General features: G+C 44.4%; 1 protein-coding gene across 2 annotated transcripts; it reads left to right on the forward strand.

Annotated features, from left to right (window-relative positions):
* The first annotated feature begins 1,228 nt into the window (after positions 1–1,228).
* Positions 1,229–14,523, forward strand: Homez (homeobox and leucine zipper encoding). 2 transcript variants are annotated; one of them, XM_051195702.1, is made up of 2 exons: positions 1,229–1,437; positions 11,705–13,898. In XM_051195702.1, the coding sequence occupies exons 1-2, from the start codon at positions 1,413–1,415 to the stop codon at positions 13,321–13,323; spliced, it is 1,644 nt and encodes a 547-aa protein (XP_051051659.1). In that variant the 5' UTR covers positions 1,229–1,412; the 3' UTR covers positions 13,324–13,898. The 2 variants fall into 2 exon arrangements, with proteins under 2 accessions (XP_051051659.1, XP_051051658.1); XM_051195701.1 differs by lacking the exon at positions 1,229–1,437 and adding an exon at positions 14,352–14,523 and having other exon boundaries at positions 11,515–13,264.
* Positions 14,524–15,030: the final 507 nt, after the last annotated feature.

Below are 15,030 nucleotides of genomic sequence, written 5' to 3' on the forward strand. Positions count from 1 at the left end.
CAGGGATGGCACCATCCACAATAGGTTGGGCCCTCTTCCATCAATCACTAAGAGAATGCCTTACAGGTTTGCTTACAGCCCTTTCTGAAGGAGGCATTTTCTTGAGGTTCTCTCCTCTCAGATGACCTCAGCTTATGTGGAATTGGCATAAAAACCATCAAACATGGTATCTTTACCCCCTGAGATATCTTGCCAACCCTTTGTGCTGGAGTCTTTTGACTGTGTAAAAGTCAGATAACAAGGAGGTACAGAGGGGTTAGCAGCCCTGGCCCAAGACAACCCAATAAGATCCCTTTATCATCGTAAATAGCAGAAAAGTCCAGAGTGCTAGACTCTGGCATCCAGCACTAGCTGCTGGTTTGGTTAACAGGAACAGGTTGGGAAAAGCTGTTTCCTCTTAGGCAAGGATTCTTCATCATTTGGGGGCTCTGTAAGTTACATTCTGATCCTTAGGCAGTGGGAGAGTGAAGTCCTGTGCTTATCAAAGGCAACTCTGAATGATGTGATGAAAAGCCAGAACTTCTAGTCCAGAATGGATGGATAGAAATACATTTTAAAGGGAAGATGTCCTTGAAAGGATCAGGTTTTGGTTTTTGATTTTGGTTTGTCTTTTTGCTTTTTTTGAGACAGGGTTTCTCTGTGTAGCTTTGGAGCCTGCCTTGGAACTTGTTTTGTAGACCAGACTGGCTTCCAACTCACAGATTTCCCCTGCCTCTGCCTCCCAAGTGCTGGAATTAAAAGGCCTGTACCACAACTGCCTGGTAAATGATCAGGTTTTAGTATAACTGGTTCCCTCACATCTGAATGATAAAATAATGGAATTAGCCATACTGCAATGTATAGTGATATATTTGTTATGATTTGTTAAAGCCACTAGAGATCAAAATAGCAAAGCAGCCACACTAGTTAGCTATAGAAGCCAGGCAGTGGTGGCACACACCTTCAATCCCAGGTCTCAGGAGACAAAGGCAGATGGAGCTCTCTGAGTTCAAGGCCACCCAGGGCTACATGAGATTGAATCAGTCTAAAAGAGAAACAGAGCTCGCGCCTTTAACCCCAGGTAGTTAAGACAGGAGCAGCATCTCAGAGCTGGCGGTGTTTATTCTCCAGCCACTTTGAGAGGCAGCAATCTGAGGCTTGGTAAGAGCTCATAAAGGCAGGATCAACCCTTTCAGTGTGAGGTAGAAGTAAGAGCTAGTGGCTGACTGCTTTTCTGATCTTCAGCTTGAATCCCAGTATCTGTCTCTGGGTCTTCTATTTTTCGTGTTACAGTAATGAGACAACAGATCTACGAGGGAAGCCCTAGTTGGAGCATGCCTCGTCATTACATCATAATTGTCAAGTGATGATGTCATTGTAGAGCACCCACTTTTAGTGTGTATTGAAAGTGATACCACATGTGAAGAATCAACATGAGGGCCAGACCCCCAGGGAGAGGTAGGTGGAGGCTGTGCAGGGGTTCTGTGATCCTAGCCTCTTTCCATACTTAGACATCTTAGTTTGGTGGTGGGTTTATCTGGACTCTTTCTTTCACAGACAACTTTAATGTAGCCTTTGATATTTCAGATCCATCACAAATTGCCAATACTTGCAGCTCTGACTACTCAGCTTTCCAGCTTTCTTCAACTCTGACATTTCTTAGGAGACACAAAAAACTGGACAGAAATGGAGCATATATTTGGTTACAGGGTAGAGTCAGATTTCTGTGTCCCTGAAGTATACATTTTTTGTTTGTTTCTCAAGACCAGGTTTCTCTGTCTGTGTAGTTTTGGGACCTGTCCTGGCACTCGATCTGTAGACCAAGCTGGCCTTGAACTCACAGAGATCAGCCTCTTGAGTGCTGGATTAAAGGTGTGCACCACCACTACCTGGCTGAAGTATACAACTTTTAAGAAGAAAAATACAAAATTGGGCACAATTGAACAATTATAAATTTGGAAAAGATGGAAATAAGTTATAGCTTTTTAAAAGCTGGTGAAAATGACCTATCTGGCCAACATTTTTTTCTCCTGTGATGTGTTTGGATACATGATCCTTGATAGCTTTTTGTTGTCATTGTTCATTTGACACAGGTCTCACTATGTAACCCTGGCTGTCGTGATGTCACTGTGTAGACCAGGCTATCCACTGAACTCTGCCTCCTGAATTATAGGATTAAAGATATGCACCACTCCACCAGGGTTACTCGCGTGTTCGAGACCCACATAAAGAAGCAGAGGACAGCCTTGCAGGAGTGGCTCTCCTCTTCCACCCTGTGGTTTCCATGGGATCAAACCTAGGTGATCAGGCATGGCAGCAGGTGCCTGTATCTACTAAGCGTTGCTAATCCTTCTGCTCTGATAGCCTTTTCACATGACGAGTAAATAATATTTACTATAAAGAATAAGAAAGAGGGCCGGGTGGTGGTGCTCACCTTTAATCCCAGCACTTGGGAGGCAGAGGCAGGTGAATCTCTGAGTTCAAAACCAAACTGAACTCAGAGTTCCAGGACAACCAGGACTACACAAAGAAACCCTGTCTTAAAAAACAAAAACAACTTCAAAACACCCCAAAACAAACAAAGGATTTCAGTTTTCTAGCATAATCTTAAATTTTAAGGTATGGTAATTACAAAATATTATATTTACAAATTTGATTGTGTTATAAAGAAATTTTAGACCAGGCATGATGGCTCATACCAGTAATTGTAACACTTCGGGAGGCTGAGAAGGACTTCAGGAGTTCAAGGCTAGCCTGGCATCTGAGTCTTGGCTAATGTTGAGAACCTGTCTCAAAAACCAATATTTTTGCCAATTCTTTCCTATATGATGTAAGGTATTGCTAAGGCCACCATAACAGAATGGCTCAAACTCACGTACCTTTTCATGTTTTTTTTTGTTCAGGTTCTTTGTGGGTATTGTGTTTTTGGTGCTGGGTTCTTACCTCAAGCCTGCTATTGCTAGGCAAGCACTCTCCCACTGAGCTTAGACCAGAAGCCCAAGAGGAAGATGTTTCATTCTGAGGTCTTCCCTTATTTGACAGCCTCCTTCACCTCCAAGCAGTGTTTCACTGTGTAGACCCTGAACTTGGCCTTGAATGTGAGTCGTTCTGCCCCTGCCTCTTAGTGTGCTGGGATTACAGTTGTGTGACACCATGCCTGTCCCATGCCTTTATATGCATTCACATCCATGACTGAATTCCCTTGTTAGGACAACAGTCATATTGTGTTAGAGTTTAATGACATTACCTCTTTAAAGATTGAGTAGGGTGTGGTGGCGCATGCCTTTAGTCCCTGCACTGGGGAGGCAGAGGCAGGCTGATCTCTGAGTTCTAGGCCAGCTTGGTCTACAGAGAGAATTCCAGATAGCCAGAGAAACTGTATCTCAAAACAAACAAACATACAAATTGGAGTTACTATTGCTGCTTCACTGCTTTAACATAAATAGGCAGACAGTTCAGTCCAGAAACTATTCCTGTAGCGAGATAATTTATTTGTGGGCAGAAGTTTCTGTCCCACACAGTTCCATAACCCTTTAGTTCCAAATAAGCACACTGAGGCTTATATTAATTATAAACTGGCCAATGGCCCAGGCTTCTTATTGGCTACTAGAAATTAACCCATTTCTATTAATCTATGTATCTCCACGTGGTCTTGGCTTACAGGAGACTGCCCAGGCGACCTGCCTTCCTGGTATCCACATGGTGTCTCCTCCAGACTCCTTTCTGTGTCCTCTTCCCAGAATCCTCCTAGTCCGGCAGCCCAACCTATACTTCCTGCCCGGATACACCCTGCCTGTTCATTGGCTGAAACAGCTTTATTCATCGACCAATAAGAGAAACATAGTCACAGCATTTAGAAGGACATCCCTCATCATTTATTAGTAAACACACAAGTACCCTACTAAGTCCAAATTAGGTGTATACTGAGTTCAGCCAATCTCAAAATGTCTGTGGCATTCATTGCCAACTGACAAAAGGGGAAGTTTGATGGAGGGAGAACAAAAAGAGGGAAACATTTTTCTTCTTCTTTTATTGTTAATGCTGTTTTGAGACAGGGTGTCTCTGTGCAACAGCCCTGGCTGTCCTAGAACTCACTTTGTAGACCAGGCTGGCCTCAAACTCAGAGATCGGCCTGCCTCTGCATTCTGAGTGCTGGAATCAAAAGTGTGCACATCAATCTTAACAAGTTAATATCTCCACTAAATGTATGTATTTTCTAGTTTGTTGTTGTTGTTGTTTTGATTTTGAGACAGGGTTTCTCTGTGTGCCATTGGCTGTCCTGGAACTCATATCTTCTGTCTCTTGAGTGCTGGGATTAAAGGCTTTCCCACCTCTCAGTGTTAAGTCCAAGTCCTGGAAGAGTTGAGGAGGTTATTATCCTGCTAAAGGCAGGCTCTTTTTTATATTATGAGCCACTCTGTCTGGAGGTTAAAATTCATAAGTAAGCCTTTAACCTATACTCAGCTTAGGGGAATTTCTCCTTTTTGTGGTTTCTTTCCTCCCACCAACCCCCTCTCAATTATTTTACTTTTAAATGTATGAGTGTTTTGTATCATGTATGTCCATATACCACATGCATGCAGTGCCCATGAAGAGGGCACTCCCCAGGAACTGGAGTTACAGATGATTGTGAAACATGATTGCTGGGAATTAAACCCTAGACCTCTCTGGAAGATCATGAGGGCAGAGCCAGCCATCATTCCAGCCCTGTAACTCTTGGAATGAATGTTTGAAAAACTAAATGTGACTGAGTTATCTTTTAAAATTCTAAGGTAATAGTCCTGTTGCTCAAAGTAATTTACCAAACTCCACAGTCAGCTGTCTAGTTCCCACAGATAGTTCACTCCTTCCTGGTTTTTCAGCCAAACAAGCAGATTCTTCCATGCAACCCATCCAATGAAGTTACAGGGGATGCTGTCCCCATACCCACCCCTGGTAACTGAGGCTTCCCCTTTCTTCCTTACCTACCCACCAATGGAACACTGTACTGTTATTTAGAATGTCTTGTAAACATCAACAGCTATGGCATGACACATCAAGAGTGTCTACATTTAAAAGGAACCTGTTTTCCTTGTTTGCCCCCCTTGGTGTTTCTACCAGGTGTTTGAGAGCATAGATGGCTTTTAATATTGAGACTGAGTTACTAAGTGTAATGAAGGAGGGGGGTTGGAGGCAGATAATGGACTAGCCACAGAAAATATAGCTAGGCACGGAAGCAGAGGCATTTAAAATGTCTCAGCCTGCATGGAGTGGAGTCCTGAAGAACGAAAAGAGTTCTGTGCCTGGTTTCTTTTAATTAAATTTTTATCATTTGTTTTTTTACATATTGACCACAGTTTTCCTTCCCTCCTCTCCTGTGCCTGGTTTCTTAGAGAGGATGTGTGGAATGAAATGCTGTCCTTAGGGAATGGTAAAACTGTCCCCTTCCTGAATTCAGCAAATCTGTGGTTACTTACTGGAGATCCACACAAGATTGAGCCCATCATCACTGTCATGGAGGGTGCTCATGAGGTCTCAGTCACACCCTACAGAAATATCAGGTTGCCTGGGGAGGAGTTCCCAGGCTCCTGCCATTCCCTGGGAGACATATTTCCTGCACAGCCACTGATACGTTGCTCATGTTTCTGGAAGTAACCCCAATTAAAGTCCTATTGACCAAACTATAGTTGGGTGGACTCATCTCTTTGGTATGTCTTTGGTGCCCTATTTGGGGTGAATAGCCATTTGGGTTTTTTTGTAAGATTTATTTTTTTTAAATTGGGGGGGGGCAACGACATAGGGACAAGTGTACATCAGTGCAGGTGCTCCCAGGACCCAGAAGAGGGCTTCAGATCCCTCAGAGCTGAAGCTATAGGTGGTTTGTAATGTAGGTGCTGCTAACCTCACTCAGGTCCTCTGCAAGACCAGCATGTGCCTCTGAGCCTTTTTTTTTTTTTTTGCCCCCATTTGTTCTTTTCAAGAAAAGTTCATGAGATAGTAGGTAAGAAAGAGTAAATAGTGAGATGTGATATTACCTTTTAAGTGACCTAAATAGGATTGGGCCTTTTCAAATGTCCACAACAGACGTCACTTCACAAGTGTTCCCAAGTGGAAATCGTAAATAGTCCTAATTTGGTCAGTAGCACATGGGAACATGGAACATGGCTTAGTGAACAGCACAACCCTAACAGCGAAAACCAGAGTGTTTCATCATTGGGAACACCACCTGTTGCCACGTTTATCTCAGAAATGGCTTAAGTCCCCGGGTTCTTAAGATCCTCATCTTTCTGGGGGCCTAAACCTCTGATCCACGTTGAGCACATTCTCGACGGGTTTAAGTGTTTCGTATGGATACCGCTAATGGCGACACTGGACTCGAGTTTAAAACTGTGTGTGTGTGGGGGTTATTTTAAAAGGCCTTCCTTGGGGCTGGGGCAGACCGGCCAGTAAAGAACTTCGCTAAGAGTACAGGGTGCGGAGATGCACTGACGGCTCCCGGCCCTGAAGACATCTTCCCCGGCCTAAGCGGCCACAGTGACCGGCGCAGGCCCACGCAGCCAATCGCGGACTTCGGCCGAGATCGGCGCAGCCAATGGCCGACCCAGTGTATTCGTTGTACCGGTTGCCGCCCACCGATCCCGACCTCGGCCCCTCCTCCGCCTCGATGCGGGCGAGCAGGGGCGGGGCGCCTCGCTTCGGGGGCGGGGGCAGCGGCGGTCCAGGGCTTCTCGCGCGGGCGTGCCAGGAGCCGGTCGTCCCGCAACCCCTCTCCCTCTTGGATCCCCTGTCCTCTTCCCCTTTCCCGCCCCGGCCCACGGTGCGAGGCTGGGAGCCGCCGCCCGGGCCGCGCCGCGGTGAGTGACCGACCCCCAGCCCCTGGGCCTGCCTGCCTCCTGACCGGTTCGACACCTCGACCCTCAGAGGCCCATCCTCGTGGGGGGAGGAGAATCCTCCGTTGGAAGTCATCGGGTTCTGTCCCCTCTCCTCTCCCTCCCCTGGATTTTCGAATCTGTGCTGTAACCCGGGGAGGCTAAGGAGTGTGTGTATAGGGGGATGGGAAAGGCTGGTTGAGACGCCCTCTGCGAGGATGCAGGTTCGCCTGCCGCCTGGCGCTCACCGCTCCAAGTGCCGCAACTTTTGTTCTCCGACCCAGTTCGGCGCCCTTCAGACTGCCTCCCAGGCCTTCCCCATACCCATGACTACCTCCTGGCAACCTCAACACGCATATACACCCGGACCTTACTTCTGGGAAGCAATGCCACTTGGGAATAACACTCTCGTGCCCCGCCATACTGAGACAACCAACCAGGAAACGAAAAGTCCTCACAAGTTCCCGGTGTTGCGCCCCTATCTGAGACTTGTAAACTGGCAGAAAACTCAAGCTTGAGACTTGCTTGAAAATCAGTGTGGGCCTAGATCGATGCTGTGCTTGTGAACCTTTTCGTCACGTACTTGAAGTCCATTTGTAGCTACTGTATTAAGATGAGAGACAGTAACTGCAAAAGCCAGAAATCTAAAAACTAAAATACATTCACAAACTAAACTTTACAATTGGAAGTAGATTTCACCAATCTTTGGTGTGCTGTTTAACTCGTCTTTTCTAGTATTAACTGCACCCTGAGAACTTTTTAAACCTATGAACGCCTGTATCCCAGTCTGCAATTCGGATGGGAATGGGGATGAGGGGTAGCCTTTTAAGTTTCCCAGGTAATTCTAGTATGCCACTCTACATGAGAGCTACTCACTTTGATCATTGTGTTATTTCCAGTTTGGCTTTCTTCAAAGTGAATGGAGATGGGACACATTTTGAAGCCAACTGAATGGAGTATACTCAATTCAATGTTCTACAGTTGCCTTCTCACTCCCAACTGGGCAGAGTTTTAATGCATACTCTTGAATCAGTCCAAAGCATTTTTTTGTTGTTGTTTATCTAGTTTTACTCTGTAGTTCAGGATGGCCTTAAATTTGTGATCCTCCTGAGTTGGCCTGGCCCCTGAGGTAACTTAGTCTTCATATTTTAATAGGTTTTCATAATGTCTAGTTACATTATTATACAAATACCCAGGGATGAGCAGCTACATAGGGCATAAACAGTTGTAGAAGCACACTGTTGCAAGCACACAAACAAGTGAATAAAGCCAGGACTGTTCCTAGAGAATAGCTAACCTTGAGTATCCAGGACACTGGGGGTATTAGCTATGTACTCTTGTAGGTCACTTAAGCCAGGCTTCTGAACCATTTAGCACCTTTCCCACCCCAACTGGTGCCACAGACTCCCCCAAGACAATCTTAATTGTTGACTCCTATTCTTTCATTTGTTTATACTAAGCAGATAGTTCAATTTTAAGTAAGATACCACTCTGCCTCCATTAAATTAGGAAGACTTCTAAGGCAGAAATTCTGAAGCTGGCTTATTGGCAGTGACCCAAGTGCAAGTGTAAATGTTATTAGACATACCTCTATTTTTTAAGTCATTTTCTGAAGGTCTGCCACTTTTAACAAAAGATTGATTTGTGTGTGTGTGCGTGCGCACGTGTGCACTCGTGGGCACGCACGCGCCTATTTGAGTTTGTGTGCACCCTGTATGATCAGGAGCCCATGGAAGCTAGAGGACCTTGAATTCCCTGAAACTGGAAGTTACAGGTGGTTATGAGTCTTGTAAATATGGGTGCTAGGAACTGAATCTGAGCTGAGCCTTATCTCCAGCCCAGGGGTCTGTAATTTTTATCTAATTCCCAGAGAAGTCCATAATCCAAAAAGTTCAGAAGCACATAAATTAAACTTCGCAGAAATCCTTAAAGCCCTTAACCCTGTATTACCCAGACACACCTTAGGAGTTCAGACCTTATGTGAATAAAGACTTAGGGAATTGAGCAGGATCACATCTAGTTTTCTACTTTGCCTTCTATTTTAGTATAAGCCTATGTTCAACCAGAACATTTCAAAGTCCTATTTTCTTCCCACCAGTGAATGGACATCTAAACTGCAAGTTTAGGCTGCTCATGCTTTTCATCTGGCTGGGCATGTTAGAAATCAAAGATGGGAAGTGTGCTGAGTGTATTTTTTTTTAAATTAATGACTAAGCAGAAAATATATTTGGCACCTATAATAAGGGTGCAGGTGTGCTTATATTCATAATAGATGCACCAGCATCTCTGCCCCAGACAGAAGCCCTCCAGCATCTCTGCCCCAGAGATCCTCCAGTTTTCATTCTCTTTCTCTACCTAGTCCAAAATGGAGGCACAAGAATACTGACAATGTAGTTGTAGAGTCTATACTACCTGTCATTTTTTTATTTCTTTTTTTGAAACATGGTCTGTCTACGTAGCACTAGTTGTTCTGGAAATCACTTTGTAGATCAGGTTGGCTTCCAACTCAGAGATCCACCTGCCCTGCTTCTGCCTTCAGAGCGTTGGAATTGAAGGTGCCACATGCATGCAGTACCCATAGAGACCAGAAGAGGGGCATCAGAATCTCTGGGACTGGAGTTACACATGGTGATGAGCTGCCCTGTGACTGCACTGGAACTGAATGAACCTGGGTCATCTGGAAGAGCAGCCAGGTGCTATTAAGCACTGAATCTTCTATCTTTATTTTTTTCAAAGCAGCAAAATCCATTCTGAAACTGTATGCAAACCCAAAATATAGAATATAAAGTCTTGAAGGCTGGAGCTGTATTGCTCAGTGGTAAACCAGAAGACCCAGGCTTCTACCACAGTATAGACTTCTTGGGTAGGCACCTCTTTTTTCTGACAAGAAACTAAGCTTTGGGTGGAACATCTTGGCTAAGGCAAACAGCATTCTAGGGAGGGAACAGGGAGGCTGCAGTAAATCTCAACTCTGCCATAACCCAAACCTCCCATCTTAAAAGCTGCTGTTTCTGACTGTGTCGTGCATGGCATACAATAGGTGCTTGGTGACAATATGTAATTTTTCTATATACGCAGCATTCTTTACATAGGAGGGAAATGGAAGGTCAGTAAGGTTTCAGTGACTTACCCAATGTCTCACAGCTAGCTGCTAAGTAGCAGGAGCTAAGAATTATTAGCTGCTTCCACATAGACCTGTCTTATTTCCTGTAAAGTACCCTTCCAGTATATTGCTTTAAGATTTGCATGAACTCTGGTCTGTTAGATTTAACTGTTAAAAGCTATAGTAAACAAACACTAAGGTGATTGTGAAGTTTTGTAATCATAAAGCCTCTAGGGGGCTGGCTCAGCAATTAAGAGCACTTGTTGCTCTTGCAGAGGACCTGAGTTTCATTCCCAGCACCCACATGGCAGCAGCTCACAACCAACTGTAATCCAGTTCCAGGGGAACTGATACCCTCTTATGACCTTTGAGGGCACCAAGCACACATGTGGTGCATCCACACATACACACAGATAAAACATTCATAAAATAAAATAAATTTTTTAGAGACTAGAGTAAATTAAGACCCCAGGGCTTGACCTCTTGGTATTACAGCACTTGCCTAGCCTGGAGGTCTCCAAGGAAGTGAAAACAGGAACTGCCCTTCATGGACATGGCATTTGCTTTCTCAATTATCAGTAGTAGCATACATATGGGACCCCCTAAAGAGATGAGAGCCTTTTTCTCATTGTGGAGTGGGCTGTTAATGTAGGGGCGGGGGTTCATCTTTAGGCTCCTTAGAGAGGCTGAACTGTAAAAGGAGACTTGGAGAAGGGATAACCTTTGTTAAGTTGACTCAAGGGTGGAAACTTCCCTCTCTACAAAACCCAATCCAGGGGGAGTAAGCTTTTCTTTATTCCAAGATCCTGGCCTCAAAGTCTTCCTACTCCAGTAGGGAAAAACCTATCTAGAGTTTAGGGCTTTAAGGTACTACTAATACAGGTTCCTGTTTCCAGAACACAATCCCATCACCAAGGGCTAGGTGGAGTATCTCCACCCTGTTTCTTTGTTGGCTTTTTGTTTGTATTTTTCCAGACAGGGTTCTTCTCTGTGTAGCTTTGGAGCCTGTCATGGAACTCGCTCTATAGACCAGGCTGGCCTCAAACTCAGATATCCCCCTGCCTCTACCCCTAACCTCCAGTGCTGGAATTAAAGGCATGTGCCACCACCACCAGGCTTGTTTGTAAATTTTAAGACAGGGTTAAGTAGTTTAGGCTGTCATTGAACTCCTGGACTCCTAGTCCTATAGACTAATCTTCAGGTGCTGGGTTGTAAATTTATATTCCCATGCTTGACTAATCTCCAAATGCCAGGTTATAGGTATACATTCCCATGCTGACTTGATAGCTTGTTTTCCTGTCTTCAAGTTCTGGGAGCTATCCAAGATTTTTAAGGAATAAAGTATAATCATTCTGAGATTACTGCATGAGGTCTGGTTTTTTTTTTTTTTTTTTTTTTTTTTTTTTTTTTTTGTGGTTTAGTATTCAGTCTGTGAGTACTGTTCCATGAACTTCAAGAGAGTTGAGTAATAGCTTTCAGAATCAAATTGAAATTGGAAAGGTAAAGGCTTTGCCTCTAAAGACAGGATTTTGTCCTGTGACTTGGGGGTCATTTTTATCCCAACATCTATGGCTTTGTATTTCATACAAAGAACCAGGAATTGTGGCAGGTTCTGATGACTTGACAAGGTTATGAAAATTGAGAAATGATTGAAGCATTTTAGGAGCTATACAACATGATTCAAATAGAAAATTGTTTGGTGTCTAGAAATTTGGTAAAAATTAAAAGATGAGCCAGAAGAGCCTTGGTGATGGAGCTGTTTTTCTTCTTACAGCTGTCTTTGAAGGGCATAAATCAGAACACATCATGCCTCCTAATAAAGATGCCAGCAGTCTTAATAGCTCGGCAGCAGGGCTCATCTGCCTCCCTCCAATCTCTGAGGAGCTACAGCTTGTGTGGACTCAAGCAGCACAGACCAGTGAGCTGGATGGAAATGAGCACCTGCTACAAACCTTCAGCTACTTTCCCTACCCAAGTCTAGCAGATATCGCTCTCCTCTGCCTACGGTATGGGCTGCAGATGGAGAAGGTAAAGACCTGGTTCATGGCCCAACGGCTCCGCTGTGGCATTAGCTGGTCATCTGAAGAGATAGAAGAGACTCGAGCCCGAGTGGTGTACCACCGAGATCAGCTCCATTTCAAGTCTCTTCTCTCTTTCACAAACCAAGCAGTGTGGCCCCCACAGGAGACTCCTCCAGTGCCCTCTCCAGAGAAGGTTGCTCTTGGACTGTGTCCTCTGGTTCTTAGTGAGCCCACCCAGATAAAAGGATTGAAGGTTGAGCCTGAGGAATCCTCTCAGGTACCACAGCTGCCACAGAGTCACCAGAAAGTGAAGGAACCTCTGATGACAGGCAGCAGAGCATTTCTCCACCAATCAGGTTTTTGTCAGGATCTTCAGAACAGTGGACTCTCTAAAGAGCATGCAAAAAGGGGTTCTGACCAGTCATGTGGTGTAGGGACTGCTTCCTGGAGTCACTCCACAGCTGTTCATCAGCCGTGTGCTGGGGATAAGCCCCCACCGATCTCATTACTTGTCAGTAGTTGTAAGGAGGAATCAGTACCTAGTGGGACACCTCCATCTCCTTCTTTCCAGGTATTGGCTAATGGAACTACTGCTGCCCATAAACCCCTCCAGCCTTTGGGATATATTCCACAGTCATTCTCGCCTAGTGAGCAGGCACTATCTTCACAAGCAGAACCACCCTGGCCCCAAAGGCTACGAAATAACTCAGTAGCAAGTAGGGTTGGCCCCACAGAATACCTTTCACCAGATATGCAACACCAGCGAAAGACTAAGCGTAAAACCAAAGAACAGCTGGCCATCCTCAAATCCTTTTTTCTACAGTGCCAATGGGCACGACGAGAAGATTACCATAAATTAGAACAGATAACTGGTTTACCCCGCCCTGAGATCATTCAATGGTTTGGTGACACCCGATATGCCTTGAAGCATGGACAACTAAAATGGTTTCGGGACAATGCAGTACTTAGTGCCCCTACTTTTCAAGATCCAGCCATTCCCACACCATCAACTCATTCCTTGAAAGAATGGGCCAAGACACCACCTCTGCCAGCACCACCACCCCTACCAGACATACAACCTTTAACACCACCTCTGCCGGCCCTACCACTTCCACCAGACATACGACCTTTAGAGAGGTACTGGGCAACCCACCAGAAGCTGCAGGAAGCTGATATCCTTAAACTGAGTCAGGCATCAAGACTTAGCACTCAGCAAGTGCTGAATTGGTTTGACTCTCGATTGTCTGAGCCAGCAGAGGTGGTAGTTTGTCTAGATGAAGAGGAGGAGGAAGATGAAGAACTGCCAGAAGATGGTGAGGAAGAGGAGGAGGAAGATGACGATGATGATGATGACGATGCCATACAGGACTGAGGGTGGTTGAGGAAGAAAAGGGTCTATTACTGAAAGATGGAACCACCTTATTGACCATTTAAACCTTTTTGAAACACTCTGTCACAAAGAACTAAAAAGCTTTGTGTTCTTCAGAGTGGACAAGGAAGGATAGTAATTTGACAGTAGGTTGGGGAGGTGACCAGGATACAAACTAAGGTATTAGATCAACAGAAACACAATTCTCCAGCCTCAGTGTGGAGAGGGCCAGGGATCTGGGCAAACAGTTGCTGGAAAGAGCTCTTGCTTTCCTCTTGTTCTTTTCCTTTAGTTCACTTAAGCCATGTCTCAGCCCCACATCTACATGGGGCCTGGAATGGAGGGAAGTATTGTGATCCAAATCCTACCATCTGTCAGAACACAAGGTTGCTTTGTTCCCGTTCCTGACTTTCTGAGCAGATGCCCATGTATACTGCAGCTAGGATTTGCAATGTCCCAGTTTTGTCATAGATATTTCCTCATACCAGTTTGATTTTTTTACTCATTTTGTCACTTATTCATGCAGAAGCAGATACTTCTTGCTTCTAATAATGGGACCAATCTTCCTTCCACCATTTTATTTCTATGAAAAACCCCCTTTGCTCACTATTGTCTCAGGGTAAATCTTTACACAGAGTTTGTGAAACATTTTAAGAATCAAATTGTTAATATTAGTCTGTATATTTATTGAATGTGGGGATTAGGGAATTTGCCCTTTAAAGCATGATGAGCCAGGCATGGTGCCTGTGATTACAACACTTGCAAGTAGAGGCAGGAAGATCAAGGAGTTCAAGGCCAGCCTTGACTACATATCAAGTTAAAGGCCAACCTGAACTACTTAAGAACCTGTCTTGAAACATAATGGCACAGTGTAACAGTGAAAGATAGTGGGGATGTTACAGGTTTGGATTTACAAGCCTGACACCAATTTCTATCCAGATTAATAGAGATTATTGGTTTTTTGTTTATTTTTCTCCTTTTTTGCTACTGGTTCAATTTGTATCTAACAAGAAATGTTTCCCTCTTTATAGGATCTGTCTTGGGGACAGAAGGACCATGGTCTTCTAACTCAATGATGTTCTAGAATAAATGTCAACACTGGGGATCACTGGTAACACTGGGTTAGTCACCTGAAAATAGAGCACAAGCCCCAAATTGCTAAAATAACAAAAAAGGCCGAAATAAAATTGTTTCTATTTTCCACTTTGCCACTCCTATGGTTTAAAATATTATGTATATATAAGCACATATGTATCGTGTGTGTGTGTGTGTGTGTGTGCTATTTTTCCAGACAGAGTTTCTCTGTGTATCTTTGGCTATCATAGATATTTGTCATAGATATTTCCTCATACCAGTTTGATGTTTTTACTCTGTAGACCATGCTGGCTTCAAAATCACATAGATTTGCCTGCCTGCCTCTACCTCCTGAGTGCTGGGATTACGGCATGTGCCACCATTCCTGTTTGTGTGTGTGTGTGGTTTTTTCTGTTTTTATTTTTGTTTTTATTTTTTTTATAGGCTTGTCTTGAACTCATGGTAAAGTATGGCTGTAGTTGAACTTCTGATGTTCCTGCTTCTGCCTTCCAAGCACTCTGCCAATAGGCTACATCTATACCAACCCTGAGTCTAGGGACTTAATGTAGTCAAGTCCATTAACGTCTGATTTAAGGGCTGAGTGTGAGACTCAGTAATAGGCTGCTTGCCTAGCAT

This window comes from Phodopus roborovskii, unplaced genomic scaffold (assembly GCF_943737965.1).
Source record: "Phodopus roborovskii unplaced genomic scaffold, PHOROB, whole genome shotgun sequence".
Taxonomy (NCBI): domain Eukaryota; kingdom Metazoa; phylum Chordata; class Mammalia; order Rodentia; family Cricetidae; genus Phodopus; species Phodopus roborovskii.